The 15940-nt window shown below is 52.8% G+C and overlaps 5 protein-coding genes across 5 annotated transcripts; 1 reads left to right on the top strand and 4 right to left on the bottom strand.

Moving 5' to 3' along the window:
- Positions 1 to 1633: 1633 nt before the first annotated feature.
- On the bottom strand, positions 1634 to 3781 carry BDZ83DRAFT_569097 (kelch domain-containing protein; the record flags this gene model as incomplete). Its single annotated transcript, XM_060504150.1, has 1 exon — positions 1634 to 3781. One exon carries the CDS (start codon positions 3779 to 3781, stop codon positions 1634 to 1636), a length of 2148 nt encoding a protein of 715 aa, XP_060369232.1.
- Positions 3782 to 6027: 2246 nt separating this feature from the next.
- On the top strand, positions 6028 to 7130 carry BDZ83DRAFT_648159 (uncharacterized protein; the record flags this gene model as incomplete). Its single annotated transcript, XM_060510156.1, is given in 5 exon segments — positions 6028 to 6061; positions 6148 to 6312; positions 6544 to 6664; positions 6908 to 7021; positions 7037 to 7130. 5 exon segments carry the CDS (start codon positions 6028 to 6030, stop codon positions 7128 to 7130), a joined length of 528 nt encoding a protein of 175 aa, XP_060369231.1.
- A 700-nt stretch (positions 7131 to 7830) lies between these two features.
- Positions 7831 to 9198, bottom strand: BDZ83DRAFT_569099 (phosphatidylserine decarboxylase; the record flags this gene model as incomplete). Its single annotated transcript, XM_060504151.1, has 1 exon — positions 7831 to 9198. The coding sequence occupies one exon, from the start codon at positions 9196 to 9198 to the stop codon at positions 7831 to 7833; it is 1368 nt and encodes a 455-aa protein (XP_060369230.1).
- Positions 9199 to 10605: 1407 nt separating this feature from the next.
- Positions 10606 to 12704, bottom strand: BDZ83DRAFT_727542 (FMN-dependent dehydrogenase; the record flags this gene model as incomplete). Its single annotated transcript, XM_060512785.1, has 4 exons — positions 12226 to 12704; positions 12126 to 12159; positions 11755 to 12068; positions 10606 to 11685 (listed from the first exon to the last, which is right to left on the bottom strand). The coding sequence occupies exons 1-4, from the start codon at positions 12289 to 12291 to the stop codon at positions 10606 to 10608; spliced, it is 1494 nt and encodes a 497-aa protein (XP_060369229.1). The 5' UTR covers positions 12292 to 12704.
- Positions 12705 to 12919: 215 nt separating this feature from the next.
- On the bottom strand, positions 12920 to 15144 carry BDZ83DRAFT_738375 (uncharacterized protein). Its single transcript, XM_060513022.1, has 4 exons — positions 14899 to 15144; positions 14189 to 14832; positions 13800 to 14131; positions 12920 to 13295 (listed from the first exon to the last, which is right to left on the bottom strand). The coding sequence occupies exons 1-4, from the start codon at positions 15106 to 15108 to the stop codon at positions 13258 to 13260; spliced, it is 1224 nt and encodes a 407-aa protein (XP_060369228.1). The 5' UTR covers positions 15109 to 15144; the 3' UTR covers positions 12920 to 13257.
- Between the last annotated feature and the right edge of the window lie 796 nt (positions 15145 to 15940).

Genomic DNA, 15940 nt, shown 5'->3' with positions numbered 1-15940 from the left:
GCCTACGTAACAAGGGGGGATGGTGGGATAAGGATCACGGACGGGGGATGGGGGAGATGATATGGATTCGGTTCTATCGTTCAATATCCATAGAAATCATACAAGTTGAAATAATCCTACTATTGTGTTTGAGGTAGTTCACATCGAGAGATTGGAGTTGCATCCCACCTCCATTTTCCGTTTCTGTTCGAGACCAAGGTGCGTTCCGAACGAGCACCATGTATGGAGTTAAGTGGTTGGCGCGGGGGAATGAGGCTGAGGCCGTGGGGTTTGGCTGTGCTATAGCTATCTCATGTTGGGATCAGAACGGTTCGTTATCAGGAGAAACTGCTGATAGATGCGATATGCTTTGTTTAGGAAGGGATCTTGCATGGACGGGTGTTGGGGAACTTGAGGGGGCATCTGATCTATCAGTGTATCAGATGGCGAGCGATGATCCCAACTGCTTCTTCTGCTTCTTCTAGAAATGTTCCACTCAGGCACTCACCTCTCCGCGAACTAATCGGCACCAGCTCCGCCTCCATTACCTACTCAGGCCAATGTTGAATCACAGTTTACTGCATGCAATCCAAGGCATTAACTTTGCAAAGATGCTCTAAGAGTCAGTCGCATTATCTTCCACCTAGTCATCCGATTTGGAGATGGTCGCGTGGTGCACTCGAAGCGGGTCCCTCTCCAAAAAACGCACAATGTCGTCATCGGTCCAAGGTCATTGCTTCTTTTGTTCTTTCAAGTTCGAAGCGAACCATATGTCGCCAACGGCCGCCTCGAAAGTTTGGGAACGATTGAGACGAACGAACAGAAACCATTTGAGCTTTTGAAATCATTACCTTGAGGAAGCATATGCACGATTGAAGCCAATCGGTCCTCGGCAATCGGAGGTCCATTGTTGTAAAGGTTGTTCGTACTCATTGGCTAGTCCCGCGACGGCGCGGTAAGTATGTAAGCCAAGAACCGGGACAACTCACCAACTACAAGAGCCCTATGGTCGGTCTACAGATACAACTCGTCAACTAAGAATTTTGAGGAGAAAAAAAAAAGGATCCAGATTAATGGCATGTGAAGAAGATACTTGTGCGCCTCGATGCTTTCCATGGGCAAAGCGGACTCTCAAATATTGGGGAAAGCAGAAAGACGAAACTCATCCCGCTGCGCTGCGGTGCTGTTCTCGACATACGGCACTTTGTCGTGACACCGGCGTGCTCTTTCCAGTCTGGTGGTGCCTTTTGACATTTGTAGGTGTTGAAATCTGGTTTGACCGGGTAGATGAAGTTATGAAGTTGGTTAAGTGTTGTAGGCAGTAGTCTCACAACTGCAGCACAGCCATGTAATCGTTGGCTAGGTACGTTATTTCGCCTCCAACGTTCCGTAGCCGTCAAGGAATGTGGGGTATTCGAAGTTGATCATCAAATTCAACAACACAACTCAAGTACGACCTTACTCTTGTATCAAATAAATCACACTCGGAACTCCTTGTATTAAACATTACTTTTTCTATTTGATTCGCTCTGGTATCTAATTAGGTATTGTCTAATGTCTAAAATTGTTGCTTTTCTTTTCTCTAATCCCGCTTTCCAAAAAAATAATCAGAATTCGCTACATATTAGGTATCATCATTCTTCTTTTTCTTCCTCTACAAGACAACGTGCAGAGTCTTCGCAATGCTAGGCGTGCCCTGTGCATTCGAGACAAAGAGGAAGTAGAACCCAGGGAGCAGGATGCCATAGTCCTCGGGCAACTTGGCGGAGAAAGACTGGCCATCAACCTGCACATCGTCGAGCGGGATGCGGCGCTGGTCCGTGTTGGACGAGTGCGTGACGCTACCGGTGCGGATGAGGGTGACCTTGGCACCCTTGCCGCCAGCCTCGACGCCCTCAACGGAGAAGGTAATCGTTGCGCCGGCCTTGACGGCCTCCTCGGTGACCCCGGACACGACGGGCCGCGCAGCCTTGGTGCCGTCGGCGTTGTACAGGTAAGGGGGCTCAAAGATTTCGCCGTCGGCGTGGTCGACCGTCTTGTCGCAGCCGGCTGTCGAGCCCAGGATCTGCTGGACGTAGCACAGGCCGCCACCGCCGGTGAAGACGGTGGCGTCGGGCATGAGGATCGAGACGGAGTGGTAGTTGCGGGGGACGGCCATGGGCGCCATCTGCTTCCACTCCTTGGTCTCCGGGTTGAAGAGCTCGGCGATGAGGATGCCGTCCGTGTTGGTGAAGACGAGGGACTTGCGCTGGCCGCCCGTCACAAGGACCTGGCCGTCGGGGAGGACCACGGCGTTGGCGAAGCCGCGGGGGAAGGCCATGTCCGCCACGCGCTCGACCTCGGACGGGGTGCCCGGCTCGCCGATGGTGGTGATGTGGGCGTGCACGGTGGCGTCGCTGTCGGTGTAGTCGGGGCTTCCGCCGGCCGAGAGGATCTTGCCGGCGACGGCGTCGTACATGACCCAGGTGCCGCACATGGCATCATCGTCGTCGCGGGTGGCGGCCTTGGTGACGGAGCCGGTACCCTCGATGCCGAACCAGTGCTGGTCCTTGCCCGGGCCGGCCTGGAAGATACTGTTGTTCTTCCAACCAAAGAGCCATGCGTGGTTGTCCTCGCGCCAGATGCCCTCGTGGTCGTTGGTCAGGATCGGGGTGACGTCGGCACCGGGGAGGTAGGTCCACTCGTTAGCCTCGGGGTCGTACACTTCGCCGTTCTTGCCCTCGCGCTTGCCAGAGTAGGCTCCGCCAATGGTGAAGATCTTGCCGCTGGAGAGGAGTGTAGAAGTCTGGTAGCCACGGGCGACCTTCAGATCGGGGCCGCGGGTGAAGTTATTAGTGGCTGGGTCGTAGATGCTGACGGCCTCGGCGTCGGAGCCGCCCTGGATGACGATGCGACCATCCTGGAGCTGGCTGATGGCCGGGCAGAACATGTCGTGGTGGGTGTTGGTGACGGCGCGCTCAGAGATCTCGCCGGTAGCGAAGTTGTAGTCACCGTACTGGGTCATGCCGGAAGCACCGCCAAAGGCGTCCACTCCCCATGATGAGAAGAACAGCAGTCTGCTCGGCTCGGGGTAGGACGGGACGATGTAAGCCGCAACGGGAATCACGGGCAGACGAATGAGGTCGCCCCATTTGCCCTGGACGGCCGGGTTGATGTTCTCGGGGACGTGGATGGTGTCGAATTGCTTGTTCTGAACCCAGAAGAGAGACGTCTCGGGCTCGGCGGCCTTGATGTGGCAGACATTGTTGATATTGTCGAAAACAGCCTTCTTGCAATTCTGAGTGATTGAGCAGAGCTCGGAGCAGGCTTGGATAGTCGTCACATCCTGAACAATCTTGGCGCTGTTGCCAGTGTAATCGGTGCCGCGGCAGACACGATAGTCGGCGCTGCCCTTGGGAACTCGGTAGCCCTCCTCCTTGAAGGGGCAGGTAGCGAGGAATGTGCCGTCGACAAAATCGTTTGTCATACGGATAGAGTCGAAGCGGTCGTCGGCTGCCCAGTTCATCTCGTTCTTGGTGTCCTTGACGTGGCAAACCTTGAGTTCCTTGTCGTAGACGGCTCTGTTGCAGCGAGCATCCTTGTCACAGATCTGGACACACTCGACCGTGGTCTGGACATTTTGAACGTATTGGAGACTGCCGCCACCATACTGGTAGTCAGAGCCAGGACAGACGGTATACTTTACTCCGATGGGTGACTCCCATTCGGCCTCATCGTTCGGGCAGGCTGTGATGGCCGCGGAGGAGAACCGTGAAAAGAGAGAGGCGGCCGCGATGGCCTTGTATGCGGTTGAACGAACCATGTTGGTGTATTGGTGTTTTTTGGAGCTGAACTGCGCGTGTAATAGAGAGTGTGGTTCCTCAAAGAGATCGAGGCTGTATGTGTGTTTGTGTATTGATGAGTGAGTGTAGGTGTTAGACACGTATAAGCAATGAGAGACATGTGTCTATAATTAAGTATAGCACAAAGAGTAAGGAGAGGCACGAGAGGCTACTCGTGGGAAATTGTCGATGAGAGCGGTGTTGAAGAAGAGAGGTCTCAAAAGGGCAGAGAAGAGGAAGAAACTCGACGATATGTATATACACAACTGCCTTGCCGGGCACATCGTGCATCACAGCTCCATCTGCGGCACTTCCGCAGAGGAGAGGACGCTCCAAGAGAGATCCATCATCCAAAATGTGGAAACTCTGGAGCCCCCAAGCTAGGCTGCGCCATCCCGCAGGTGCAGTTATGGCCCGATAGAGTCTGCCGGGGAGTTGGTCCTTCGTCGACGCCGAGTCGGCGCTGGCGAATGGCGAGGCTTCCCGAGCCGTGATCCCCATCGAGAAAGAGGATAAGGTGGGAACCATGCCCAGATGCTAAAGCCAGGCGCTGGCCTTGGGGCCGGTTGGAGGTCCAAGTAGGAAAAGCCCGTGATGTGGGAAAGGCAGGCAGAAGAAATCGTGTGGAGATTCTGAGAAGCCGCTCGGCCATCCATCAGGCTCGTCGTGTTGCTTCTGGTTCATCCTCATCCCATAAGTCCCACGGCCGCCCGAACAAGACGGCTAGCGGTCAGGCACGCCGCACTACGACGACGACGGCGGCGGTCAACCTGAAGCCTCGAGCCTCGAACCTTTCCCCCTTTGATATACCCCTGCACAGACCCGCAGAGAGCCCCATTGCTGTGGTTGCTGTAAGCTGGGATCTCCCTCGGGCTCTCGCCGTGGATCGCATGAGTGATCGTCGAACACTGCCTCGAGCTTCGAAGGTTTGAACAGGAAAAAATCGTCTGAACATTCATGCCTGTCAAAGCTTTTGCCGTGTTTCCCACGAGAGAAGCTGTCAAATAAGGTTACCCGTCGTCCGATGTTCTGGGGAACACACACACACACACACGCGCGCACTTTGACTTTGGCCGTCTTGACGTAAACAACTGTGCAACTTGGCAGCATCATCCCGTCAGTGTCGTTCTTGTTGACGTTGGCAAAGCTGGACCGCCCTGCCATGACCCTTGCAGGCAAATAGAGGACCTCCTCCACGGCCAAGACCAGTGAGTAGATGAACGGAGAAGACCGAGCAATTCAGCGACGACAGCTGGGTCGGGCACGGAGTAGACACCGACCAGTCACCATGTTCATGTTGTCGTTGCTGGCTGCACGTATCCCGTTCGCCTCGAAACACGCGTAGTTGCTGCCCAGATTCATCAGGGACAATTTTCTTAGGTTTGGTGCTGTGCTTCCTCGTATGGATAACGCCACATATTTCCCGAAGGCCCAGACGGTGAGAGTTCGCGTCTTCGTATAAGAGTAGCGTGTTGGACGATCAGCGTATGGCGAAATAAAAGAGGGCACGGGATCGACTCTCTGCTAGATCGTCTGGGAACTCGAGAGCGATGCAGTGCCTGGGAAGGGTCTACTGCGACTCTGCAAGACCGGCACAGCCCTACGAAAGCTAGCCGCCGGTAATCTGCGTCGAAACATGGTTGGACGCTGCCTTATCTCTGGAGACGCACAAAAGTCGGCACAAAAATAGAAAGCCGTTCATCCGGTGTGGGAGGAAGCCCGCCAGGCTGCCCAGGGCCAGCCAGGCTTGACCAGTGGGTGGGGGTTTGGAGAATAAAATGATAGGGAAGAAAAGAAAAATCTCCCCGAAGTTTTGGCGCAAAGTCAAAAAGCGTCGACGCAGGAACCCGGTCACCTTACGGAGTAGTGTTGTTGTTGGAGAAGGGGAAGAAGTTGGAAGGGAAGAGCCCCGTTGGCCGGATTCTGAAACGAGCAAGACATTGTGTCGATCTCGCCCAACTTGGCGTTCTTACCCCTGCCTGTCGAGGACGTCGCTAAACCCTCTCGGGACGACGGCCAAGAGATCGTGGAGTCCCCCGGCTCCCCTTTTTCGCAAACCGTAATGTCTTTTTTGATTGCACTAGAGCCTCTATGACTCGTATTCTCTCCTTCCATAACCGCTGAATCGCTCCAACCTTCCAAGTATACTTTGTAACCGTATGCGTCTCCTTTTCTTAGCCTGCTATCTGCATATGCCCCAGCCTCACGAACTCAGGACAAATGCAAAATGGATTGGACGGATGAACGTGCACATAAACATCGTATCTGCCCCATCTCCAGTGCAAATCTCCAATGCACAATGCGTCGCCTTTGTCCGGACTTTGACGTCACACCCGGCGGCGGGTAGCCGGACGGGCCGATCGCCTTGAGGTGGGAGCCGAGCATGACGCCGATCACCGTGAGGAATTGAGGCTCTGCCGTGTTCTCGTACGACTTGCAATTCATCGCATTGCATCCACCACATTGGGTTTCTGGGGTGAACATTCATCAGCATTAGTCGTATACCGTCGAGGTATGGATGGACTGTATATCTGCCAACGAGGGTTGGAGTTTCACCGCAGAACAACAAGTTTGAACACGACTGGAACTATTGTGAGGGTATCTCTCTTGAAACCTCGTGTTCACTAGCTTGCGGGCGCTAGGGACGCTGCGGACCCGAACTCCTCTACATCAAGCCACGAACAACGGAACAAGGCCGCGTGAGTAGTCGACAGCTCCATTCTAACGGTCATTGCGGCTGTAGATGCCGACGGTAGACTCGGTTCCAATCACACGTGGGTCGGAATCACGAGAGTGCCTTCTCGTGAAAGACCGTGCCTCTTTTGGATCAATGATCTCTCCCAACAACCCGAAATGGCAACATGGTAATTGCAAGATCTTGATCAACAATACAAAAGCAGCGAATTCTGTTCTAGCTGCAACTTCTTCTGCCCAAACACAGAAATGACTTGGACGTGGGGGTTAATCTCCGACGTAGAAACGCCCCGAAACTTTGCTGAATACGATCCTTGAAGTGTGCTGCCCAGAACATCTCGATACGAGTCGAGAGGTCATCCGGGTGTTTTGTCATCAAGGCGGGCGTGCGCGTCACCTATACGTTCCGATAGGAGAACCAACGATTCATCGATGCACTGGAGGAGCTTTGATGCCGTCTTCCTCAACGAATCTATGGGCAAAACCCCCAAGGCAGTTGGTCCTCATTCTCGTGTACTTGGATTAGTGTAAGTACTCTCTAGCGTCAAGGCCGCTGCCGCTGGAAATTTCCCCGTGCCACGCCATCTATCTGCAGCTCAGAGAACCTTACTTAGCAGGATGGAGGCTGAGATTTGATTGTAAGGCGTACCTACGCGGCCTGTTTTTCTTGGTGTAAGCTGGGATGTAGTAAGAAAGCAACACTAGTTTCCCTTGGGGAAGGTGTCTTACAAATTATACCCATCTTTTCGTGTTGTCAAGCAATAACATAACTCTCCGTCTCTTTCAGTAGTGGTCGACAGCTTCCGATCATGTCCAGGACCCAAGCAAGGCCATCTATCTCTTCGCCCGGCGTGCTTGCCAAAAGGAGGAAAACTTGAGAGGCGCTGACAACCTCTCAATCTAGAGTGAGAATGGCCGTCATACCAACGCCTGCACTTTGAACAAGAAAAGGTATGCATCGTTAAGACATCCTACTTTATCGTAATGGGTTGGCCTAGGCTAGTTACATCGCCGATCCCGATCGGGCAATTATCAATATCTTGCGTATATACTATACATGTTAGTACTTTTCTTGCTCACCTCCTCAATTTTGAGTTGGAACCTTTGGAGTGAAGCAGGAGCGGTGTTCATATCTAGCTGACGTGTCCATCTAGATGCACATGGAGAGTGAGCAGCTAAGCGCCTTCCGGATTGTAGCACACAAGGATGAATGATATTGATCGAATTAGGCTAGCTATCGGAACCTTAGGTTACCTTACAGGCAGCGGCGATAACGAGCGAACCCATCTCCGTGTAAAGCGTATCGGGAGAAGAAAAGCTCACATTCTGTCTTATCTCAGTTGCTTGGAGGCGTTACAGTAGCGAGCAGACTCTTGACTTGAACCTGCGGGTGATATTTATCGTTATCATGAAGATTCGGGTACGGATTTGCGTTCCGGGCGAACTCGATGTTCACATTAGGCCCAAAGATCAAGCAGTGCGTCGAACCACCAAAGTGAAAGCATCCGATCGGGTCGCCCTTCTTAAAGGTAGTTCCGGAATTCTCAAAGAAATCAACCGAGGAGACCTCGGCCATGCCGATCATGACAATTGCCATGAGTCCAATGGCCGGGTTGTCCGCCTGGATCAGAGCCACGCCGCGCTTGGCAACTGCAGAGATGTAGCCTTGCGAGAGCTCGTCCGAGGCCTTGTCGGGATCGGACTTGCCCTGGTCGTTGTCAAAGCTCCACATGATGGGTTCCGAGTAGTACGTGCCGTTGATGATTGTGGGAGGCTGGGAGTACTTTCCAGAGACGGGGGCGTGCCAGTTGTGATAGCTGTCTGCGCTTAAGAAAGCCTGATAGACAGTACCGCCGACGAACTGCTCAGCAATCTCTTTACCCCCGAGCATGTCGGCAAGACTGTAGTTGGAGCGATCATCTTGGTTCTTAACCCAGAAGGTATCCTGGAGTTGGACATGCCGCTGTATCTCGAATGGGGTAGATTCAGTTGCGCTGACAATGACATTATCGTCGTCAGGAGAGGCAATGGGACGAAGGTCGGGGAGGAACTGGCGTGTGAAGAACTGGTCCCAGTTTTCAAATCCATACGTGATGGTGTTGGCAGGATCGGGCACCACGTAGGTCTTGAGAAAGTTCTTCAAGCCACCCTTAGCCTGTGCTTCGGTTGACAGCCATCCATCTTTGGCCGTTGTGATTGTTACATTGGATGCCGTACTCCTCAGAAATACACCCCAGTATTCCAGCATTTCTTGGAAGACATTGTTGACGTCGTCTCGAATGAATGCTGCGAAGCCGGCCTTGGTAGCCATTGGCCAGTCGAGAATGCCGTTGATCGGGGTACCGATCTGAGCCGAGTCGTTCCAACTGATCGGGTTCTGGATCTGGTAGTTCAAGGCGGCGATTAGATCGTCCAAGGTTCTGCACTCAGCGTTGGGCGCGCCTCCGGGATAACTTGTGTACTTGGTAGGAACCTCTGTGAGCATCTCAGTGAAGAGCATGCGGACGGTTGGGGTACTGTTCAGGAGATTTTGGAGGGTGGCGATGGGTGGAGCGATGGGCAGGTTCGCGGCTTTCGCTCTCCTGAGCACCTCCCTCACATGTTTTTGGATTCGATGAGGGTTAGACGGTAGCCATCCACCGATACGACGAGCCAAAGATTCAGGAGGCACGCGACCATTCCTTTTGATGTAGACTTCACCCATGGTTGCTGTTGCTTTGATTGGGAAATGAGACTGTATGAGATGATGTGATGAGAGCTATGAAATGTCTTTGATGAGGATAGAATATCGAAACCTTGGGTGGAACGCTGACTGCCTTTGATATATCTTCACAATACCTCTTTTAAACTTGAGCTCCGAAGACTTGTTTGATGGATGGATCTGGATCTAAACGAACATAATGTTCAGCCAGCCACATTCGTCCTAGGGTAATGTCTATCTGTTTTCAGTGAGACGGAAACCGGATAGGGTTCTCGAAAGCTAGTATGTGGAGCGATGAGGTGTTGAATTCTATAGCTTCACGCAATACCAGCTCTCAGCCTCTTATTCTCCATAAGCTGTAAGATTACTCGCTTACAGCACCGCGTATAGAGAAGCGGTACTTTTCACAAGCCCAGAACCCAGGAGTTGTGATGAGAAGTTGATTCTCGTTGAAAAGGAGATGAGGCCTGAGGGAGAATACCTCGTGACGTCTTCACCATACCTGCCAGTACAGAACAGACAACCCTCAATGACGGTCAAAAACACCTCATTCATCTGCTTTCTCTTATTCCACACTGGATGTCAGCCACATGCTCGAGTCTCCCACTGCATACTTACCTTAGGTTCCGATTTGATCGCTCTCAGTCAATTCACACGTTGTGGTGTCAGAATGAACGGAGCTTTGGTTTCTCAGCCGCAACTCACTAGCAAGCCAGCTGAGTTGCCGCAGTCCGCATTCGACCATTTTGGCATCAAGCATCGCGGCGGCCCGACGTAGACTTTGGAAGGTTTGAGACAAGTGTCACATGGAGGACATTCCAGCCCGCCATGAGACGCCGCTGAAATCTAGAATTCGTTCCGTTTTTTGTGTCTCAGCAATCCCACATTTCAACAAGTCGGTATTTAGGTAAGCGCTTCATATTATTGTGATACGCGGCGCTACGCGGGGGTGATATCTGTCCAAACACTCATGACAGACTATCATCACTCCATTTTCCATTCCCTCAATCGTCTTCTTCGTAACCGTTGGATGCCAAGCGCGGGGCTCTTCCCTTCAGCTGCCAAGTCTGCGAGAGAAGTTATGAAGTTGATGGCAACGGCATACAAATTGACACTTAGATATTCAGGCCGTCTACCATACATATTAGCATTGACTAGTGTGATCCCCTGAGTATTCTTCGGGAAAGGAAGCCGTTACGTTAAATTATATCGGCATCTTGTCACTTTTATGGGCATGAAGTGGATAATGGTTCACAGATAGTATCCTGTATATAGGTAGTTTATATATCATACATCTGATACAAAGATCAGGTCTCATGACAAGTCTCAATCGCTCTCAAAACCAGAACACCTTGACCTCCCACACTCGCTCACACTACAGCTGCTGCACCTATTCCGAAAGAGGCATAATTACAACTTTGACGACTTAGGCACCTTAGGTCTCTGAACCGGCGTCGCCAACGGGTCGTACACGGCACCCATAAGGTTATCAGACGGCGTAGAGCCGTGATTGAACAGACTCCGGGTATCGATAAGCGACGGGTTAAGCTGGTCGATGCTCGTGCAACCAATAAGACGCATGTTCATCTCCATCTCGTCGCGGAGCAGCTGCATGGCGCGGTCGACACCGTCGAAGCCGTAGCCGGCCATGGCGTACAAGAAAGGTCTGCCGATACCGACACCCTTGGCACCGAGGCACAGCGCCTTGATGATGTCGGTAGCGCGACGGACACCGCCGTCAATGTAGATCTCGATCGCGTTCTCCAAGCCCATGCGACGCAGCACCGGCATCGTCTCGGCGAGAACCTCAATTCCGGACCGGGCAAAGTCGAGCTGGCGACCACCGTGGTTGGAGAGCACTACACCCTGGACGCCGGCCTCGATAGCCTTGATGACGTCCTCTACGCGCTGCACACCCTTCAGGATGATGGGCATGTTGGTGATGGACTTGAACCAGGGGATATCCTTCCACGACAAGGCGGGGTCGATAAAGGACGAAATAGCGCGGGCGGCACCCTGGCTCTGATCCGTTGCCTGGCCCGACTGCACATTGGCACCCGGATCGGTGAACTTGGACCGCATATCCTTCTCGCGACGACCCAGCTGCGGCGCGTCGACGGTGATGAAGAGGCCCTTGCAGCCGCGGGCCTCGGCGTGCTGCACAATCTTCTTTGTGATCTCTCGGTCCTTGTTGACGTAGAGCTGCATCCACTGCACCTGGTCGCCCTCGGCGGCGTCCATGAGCTCGTCAAAGGAGCACGAGGCCAGCGTCGGGATCATCTGGATGACGTTGTGCTTGCGGGAGGCGCGGGTGAGGAGGACCTCGCCCTCGGGGTGGCCCAGCTTGCCGAGGGCGGTGGCGGTGACGTAGAAGGGCATGTCGACCTTTGCGCCGAGCATGGTGGTGGTGAAGTCTACCTTTTCGACGTCGACGAGGATCTGCGGCCGGAACCAGATTCTGTGGAAGGCACCGTGGTTTTCGCGCAATGTCTACAGGAAAGATCAGTTAGAAATTGTTCCTGATCCTCTGATGTGTGCGAGTTTGCGGGGTCGACCTACGATTTCGTCGTCGGCTGCACTCGAGTAGTATCCCCAAGCCGTCTTCTTCATGACTCTGCGCGCTACGGCCTCGAAATCCATCAGGTTGTAACATTGGGACAACAGTGGCTTTTGCTCAACCCTCTCCAAGCGCTCAACCTCTTCGGGGTCCTCCTCCTTCTCCTCAGCCACTACAGAGGTCATGTCGACGGGGCCAAGGTGCTTGGACTGCTCGAGGTACTTGTCGAGGGTGTCGGGCGGGTGGATAGGGTCGAACTCTTCCGTCGCATCTTTGCCGGCGTACTTGAGAATGATTTTTGAGCCACCGGGGTGCTCTGAGAGTCGTTGTTAGCAGGGAAAGCACTTGATGGGACTGTAGAAGAAGAACTTACCGGGCAAAAAGTCCGTCACATCGTAGGCTTTGCCCTGTTAGGTGGCCAGTGTTAATTGCCTACCAATTGACAATTAAGTCAATATCTGATCATCACTTACGTGAACAATGACCCAGCAAGAGTCGGCACTGTTGTGCTTCGCGATATCGTCACCCTTCAAACCCATTGTGCCTGCTGTTCGGTGCAATTGATGTCGTTGTTCCGGACGAAAGGAAGAAAAGTATCTTGGAAGTTTATCGACAGGTTGGAAAATCCGGGGTAAAGGCCAACAAATAGGTAGATCTTTCTCCACGGGGTAGCGTCTGATTTATGGGTGGCTTGCTTGCTGGTCTAGTCGAATCCAAGGTATTTCAAATCAGAGGGACCAGGAATAGCACGTTTTACAAACACCAATGACGGGCAGAAGTAGTAATGGAAGAGATGCCGACGCAGATCTAAGGGCCGGAACCAAGAGCAGAAAAAGATGTAGGTGTCGTCTCGCTAGTCAGTCCGAGAATCGGGACTCCAAAAAAGTTCTTCTAGAGAAATGTTGGGGGAAGCAAGCACCCATCTTCTCTTGAAGGGGGGAAATTCGACTTGGAGAAAAGAGACGGTTGCCGGGGGGCGAAACCCATCAAAGGTCATCAGCTCGCTCTTCATTGTACCGTCGCAGACTGCCGCGCCCCACACTGGCTCCAGTGCAGCGCTAGCGGCCCATCTCGGGTCAATGGGGTGCGGGGTAATTTGTCGGTGACGTCCTCCACACTTGCACTTCCTCGGTGTAAACTGCTACCGGTCTCCATCCCGGGCTATCCCCGAAAGGCAATCCGTGCCCACCCACGCACCGTCGCACACCCACGCGTTCGTCGTGGGCAGCATGCCAGCCAGCGACAGCAACGCCAACCGCAACCTTTCGGCTTGGAACCCGCTGCTGATACGGATACTCGCGGCTACGCTTCCGAAGGAGGGTGCGGGATGGCCCTTCTTTATCTCAACTACACACGTGTGTTTACGCCACTCGAGCCGTCAACGTCAACTTAGTCTCAATCTTATCGTTCCTTTCGACCGGTACCGTGAAGTTTATCCCCTTGAGTGTTCATCGTTGCCGTTTCACGTGTATTGGAAGTCACGCAAATCGTAAGCAGATACCTGCTTACTCATTCTCGACATTAAGCGCCTCAACTTCAATTCCTGTTTATGAGAGACGAGGTAGTTACTGTGTTAATAGGGAACCTCATGGGGAAAGTTGAGTGGGCTTTGTTTGATTGTATGCACCAGTAGGTACAGCTCCTAGGTTGTAAGAAACTGACCTGGCGTCTTCGCCGGCATATTCTTAGACAATGGTGCTTTGGTTGACTACAGTCACGAAGGCTTATATACTTGATCCCCAGAAAACCACACGTGTACTTTCACTTTCATGAGAGACTACTTTACACTGACTCTTGGCTATCCCTAACTATGGAACTTCACTGGCGCGCATTTTACGACGTAGACCTTGCCTTAGTACGATTACTTGCCTACCTACCACCAACAGTTCTTGACTCAATCCACATCCACAAAGCAAACCTGGCCCCAAACCTTTCCGTTCTACACTACGTCGTTTGGGACATAGCGGATTGTCTCTCGGAACTTTGATCTGCTAATTGGTCCCTTAAGGCAGAACCTTGAGCCCGTGGATTGCCGTTCCCGGCTTACCTCCCACTGCCCAGCCCCTCATAAGGACAATCGCAATAAGTATCAGTAGCACCCCCAAGAGCAAGTTCCTGATCAGCGACGCTTGCTTTCTCCGCTTCTCAACCACTTGAGCATCAATCTTGTACCATTCCCAACTCTTGATCTTATGGTACTCGTCCCTCAAGATGGGCCTCGCGGGATCCGGCATGATGTCAGCCAGGTCGAGTTGTATCTTGAGGAACAACTTGACAAGCTTGGACACCAAAGGGTTAGGGTGCCCGGTGCGCTGTTGTTCTCGGACCTTGGGTGGTACGATGGTGAGGAACAGCTGTCGGCCGAACCATTGGAGATACCTGCCCGTTTGTGAGATATGCCATTGACAGATGTCGGGGATGTTGAGTGAAACGTACCTTGGAAACCACAGTTCGGCAAACTGATCAACAACGCCCTTAGATATCACAGCCCCCTTGACCCTTTCTTCCTCACTGGTATACCTATCAAACGGCAGCTCACGATACCACTTGTGAAAAGCCTCGAGTTCCTTCCAGTCCCTTGGGAAATTCACCCCAAAGCTCCTCGACCCATCCTCGGGTTCCGATCGAAAGTGCGCACACACTCTCTCAGCCCACGCCGGCCACGCCGCCGCCAGCTTGGGGTGTATGTCCCTGACCCTCGCCCCGACGAGGTCCCTCAGGTACGTCTCAAAGTACGCCGACCCGATGAGCGACATCTGGCCCTCCCATGGGTGACTAAATGTCCCCGGCGCGTTCTTCCACACCCCAGCGTGGATCCTGTTGACCCTCTCGATGCCCTCGACGGCCTGCGGAGAGGCGCTACCGTACCACATCCAGTCGAGGAGCCGGTCCTGCGTCTCGTAGAAGCGTTGGTGGCCGCGGCGGAAGAGCTTTCCGGTGCTGTGGACCGCTGAGGCGCCTGCCGGCGTCTGGGTTAAGAGGATGAGGGTCGAGGTGTAGCCCATGGCGATGGCGAAGCTGGAGCCGGTGAAGAAGGTTGAGGTCTGGATGATGCGGTCGTACTCGGTTTCTGGGTCGAGCTATGGCACGTCAATGAAATAGTACCAGCATGTTCGGATCTTGTTGTCGCTTTTGTTGCTACCAACCTGGTCGAGATACGCCGATATCCACTTCCCTTTCCTATCTGCCTCCGGTGGCCATTCTGGGACCGGCCTCTTGGGTTCTGCCGGTGGTCTTGGTTGTCGTGGATGAGCTTCAAATTGACTTATGCTATCGGTTCCAGGAGGAAGATTATTGGTGAGGTCAAGCTTGTAGAAGCTCCTCGCGCGGTTTCTCAAAACGGATTTCTCGTCCATGACAACTGGCTAGGACGATCGAAGCTGGTGTGCGGTAATCTTCAGTTACAAGTCTGTTTCTTTCTCAGAAAGGTTCTTGCCGCGAAGTTATCAACTTTGGTCTCAAATGTGCATCCAATACACAAGTATTTGTATTCATGTCAAATGTTTTCTACGTATGTGAATTCCGAGAAACCAGTTCATTCCGAGATCCTGGCCTCCCGTGATACAGGCGAAAGTTTCTCCAGGGGAAGACAGGAGGCATCTTTGTCCTAATTTTTGTTTGAGAAGTTCATGTTACAACAGAAACTCGATGGCCAGTTTGCGGGCAACGCACGATGTTGGCTTGGTCGAGGCGACTTGACATGGGATGAAAAGCGAGCCAAGACCACGGGATGACCCTGCGGCAAGTACTTCGGCAGCCTGACAGCGGCAAAGAACAGTCCCCAAGAGCCCGTACGCCGCTTAGTGTGCGGTCGCCTGAAGATCGCTTCCTAGTCTGCCCAAACTGCTTACCTTTCTGTAAGGTAGAGTGCGGAACCTTTAAAACTCCGGCAGAACCAGACTCTCGGTGTTGACCAACCATGCAGTGCCATAATGAGATATGTACGAACAACAGTTCATAGGATACACCGACCTAGTTGCAAATACAAACGTTTTTTTAGCCAATCGATGAGTCAATTGTTTGGCTCGGAAGCAACTTGCATCCGGGCATTGCGGACATCGTGACTGGTTATATATATACGACATATACTCTTCCCGTTTATTTTAGATTGCATCATGGCATGTCTTAATCAAGGCGTTTTTGTCACATATCGGAATACTTTGTAATGAAGTCTGTAGTTGCGATAAC

The sequence above is a fragment of the Colletotrichum acutatum genome, assembly GCF_030867785.1.
Source record: "Colletotrichum acutatum strain CBS 112980 chromosome Unknown BDZ83scaffold_13, whole genome shotgun sequence".
Taxonomy (NCBI): Eukaryota; Fungi; Ascomycota; class Sordariomycetes; order Glomerellales; family Glomerellaceae; genus Colletotrichum; species Colletotrichum acutatum.
This window is presented reverse-complemented; position numbering and strand designations above follow the sequence as displayed.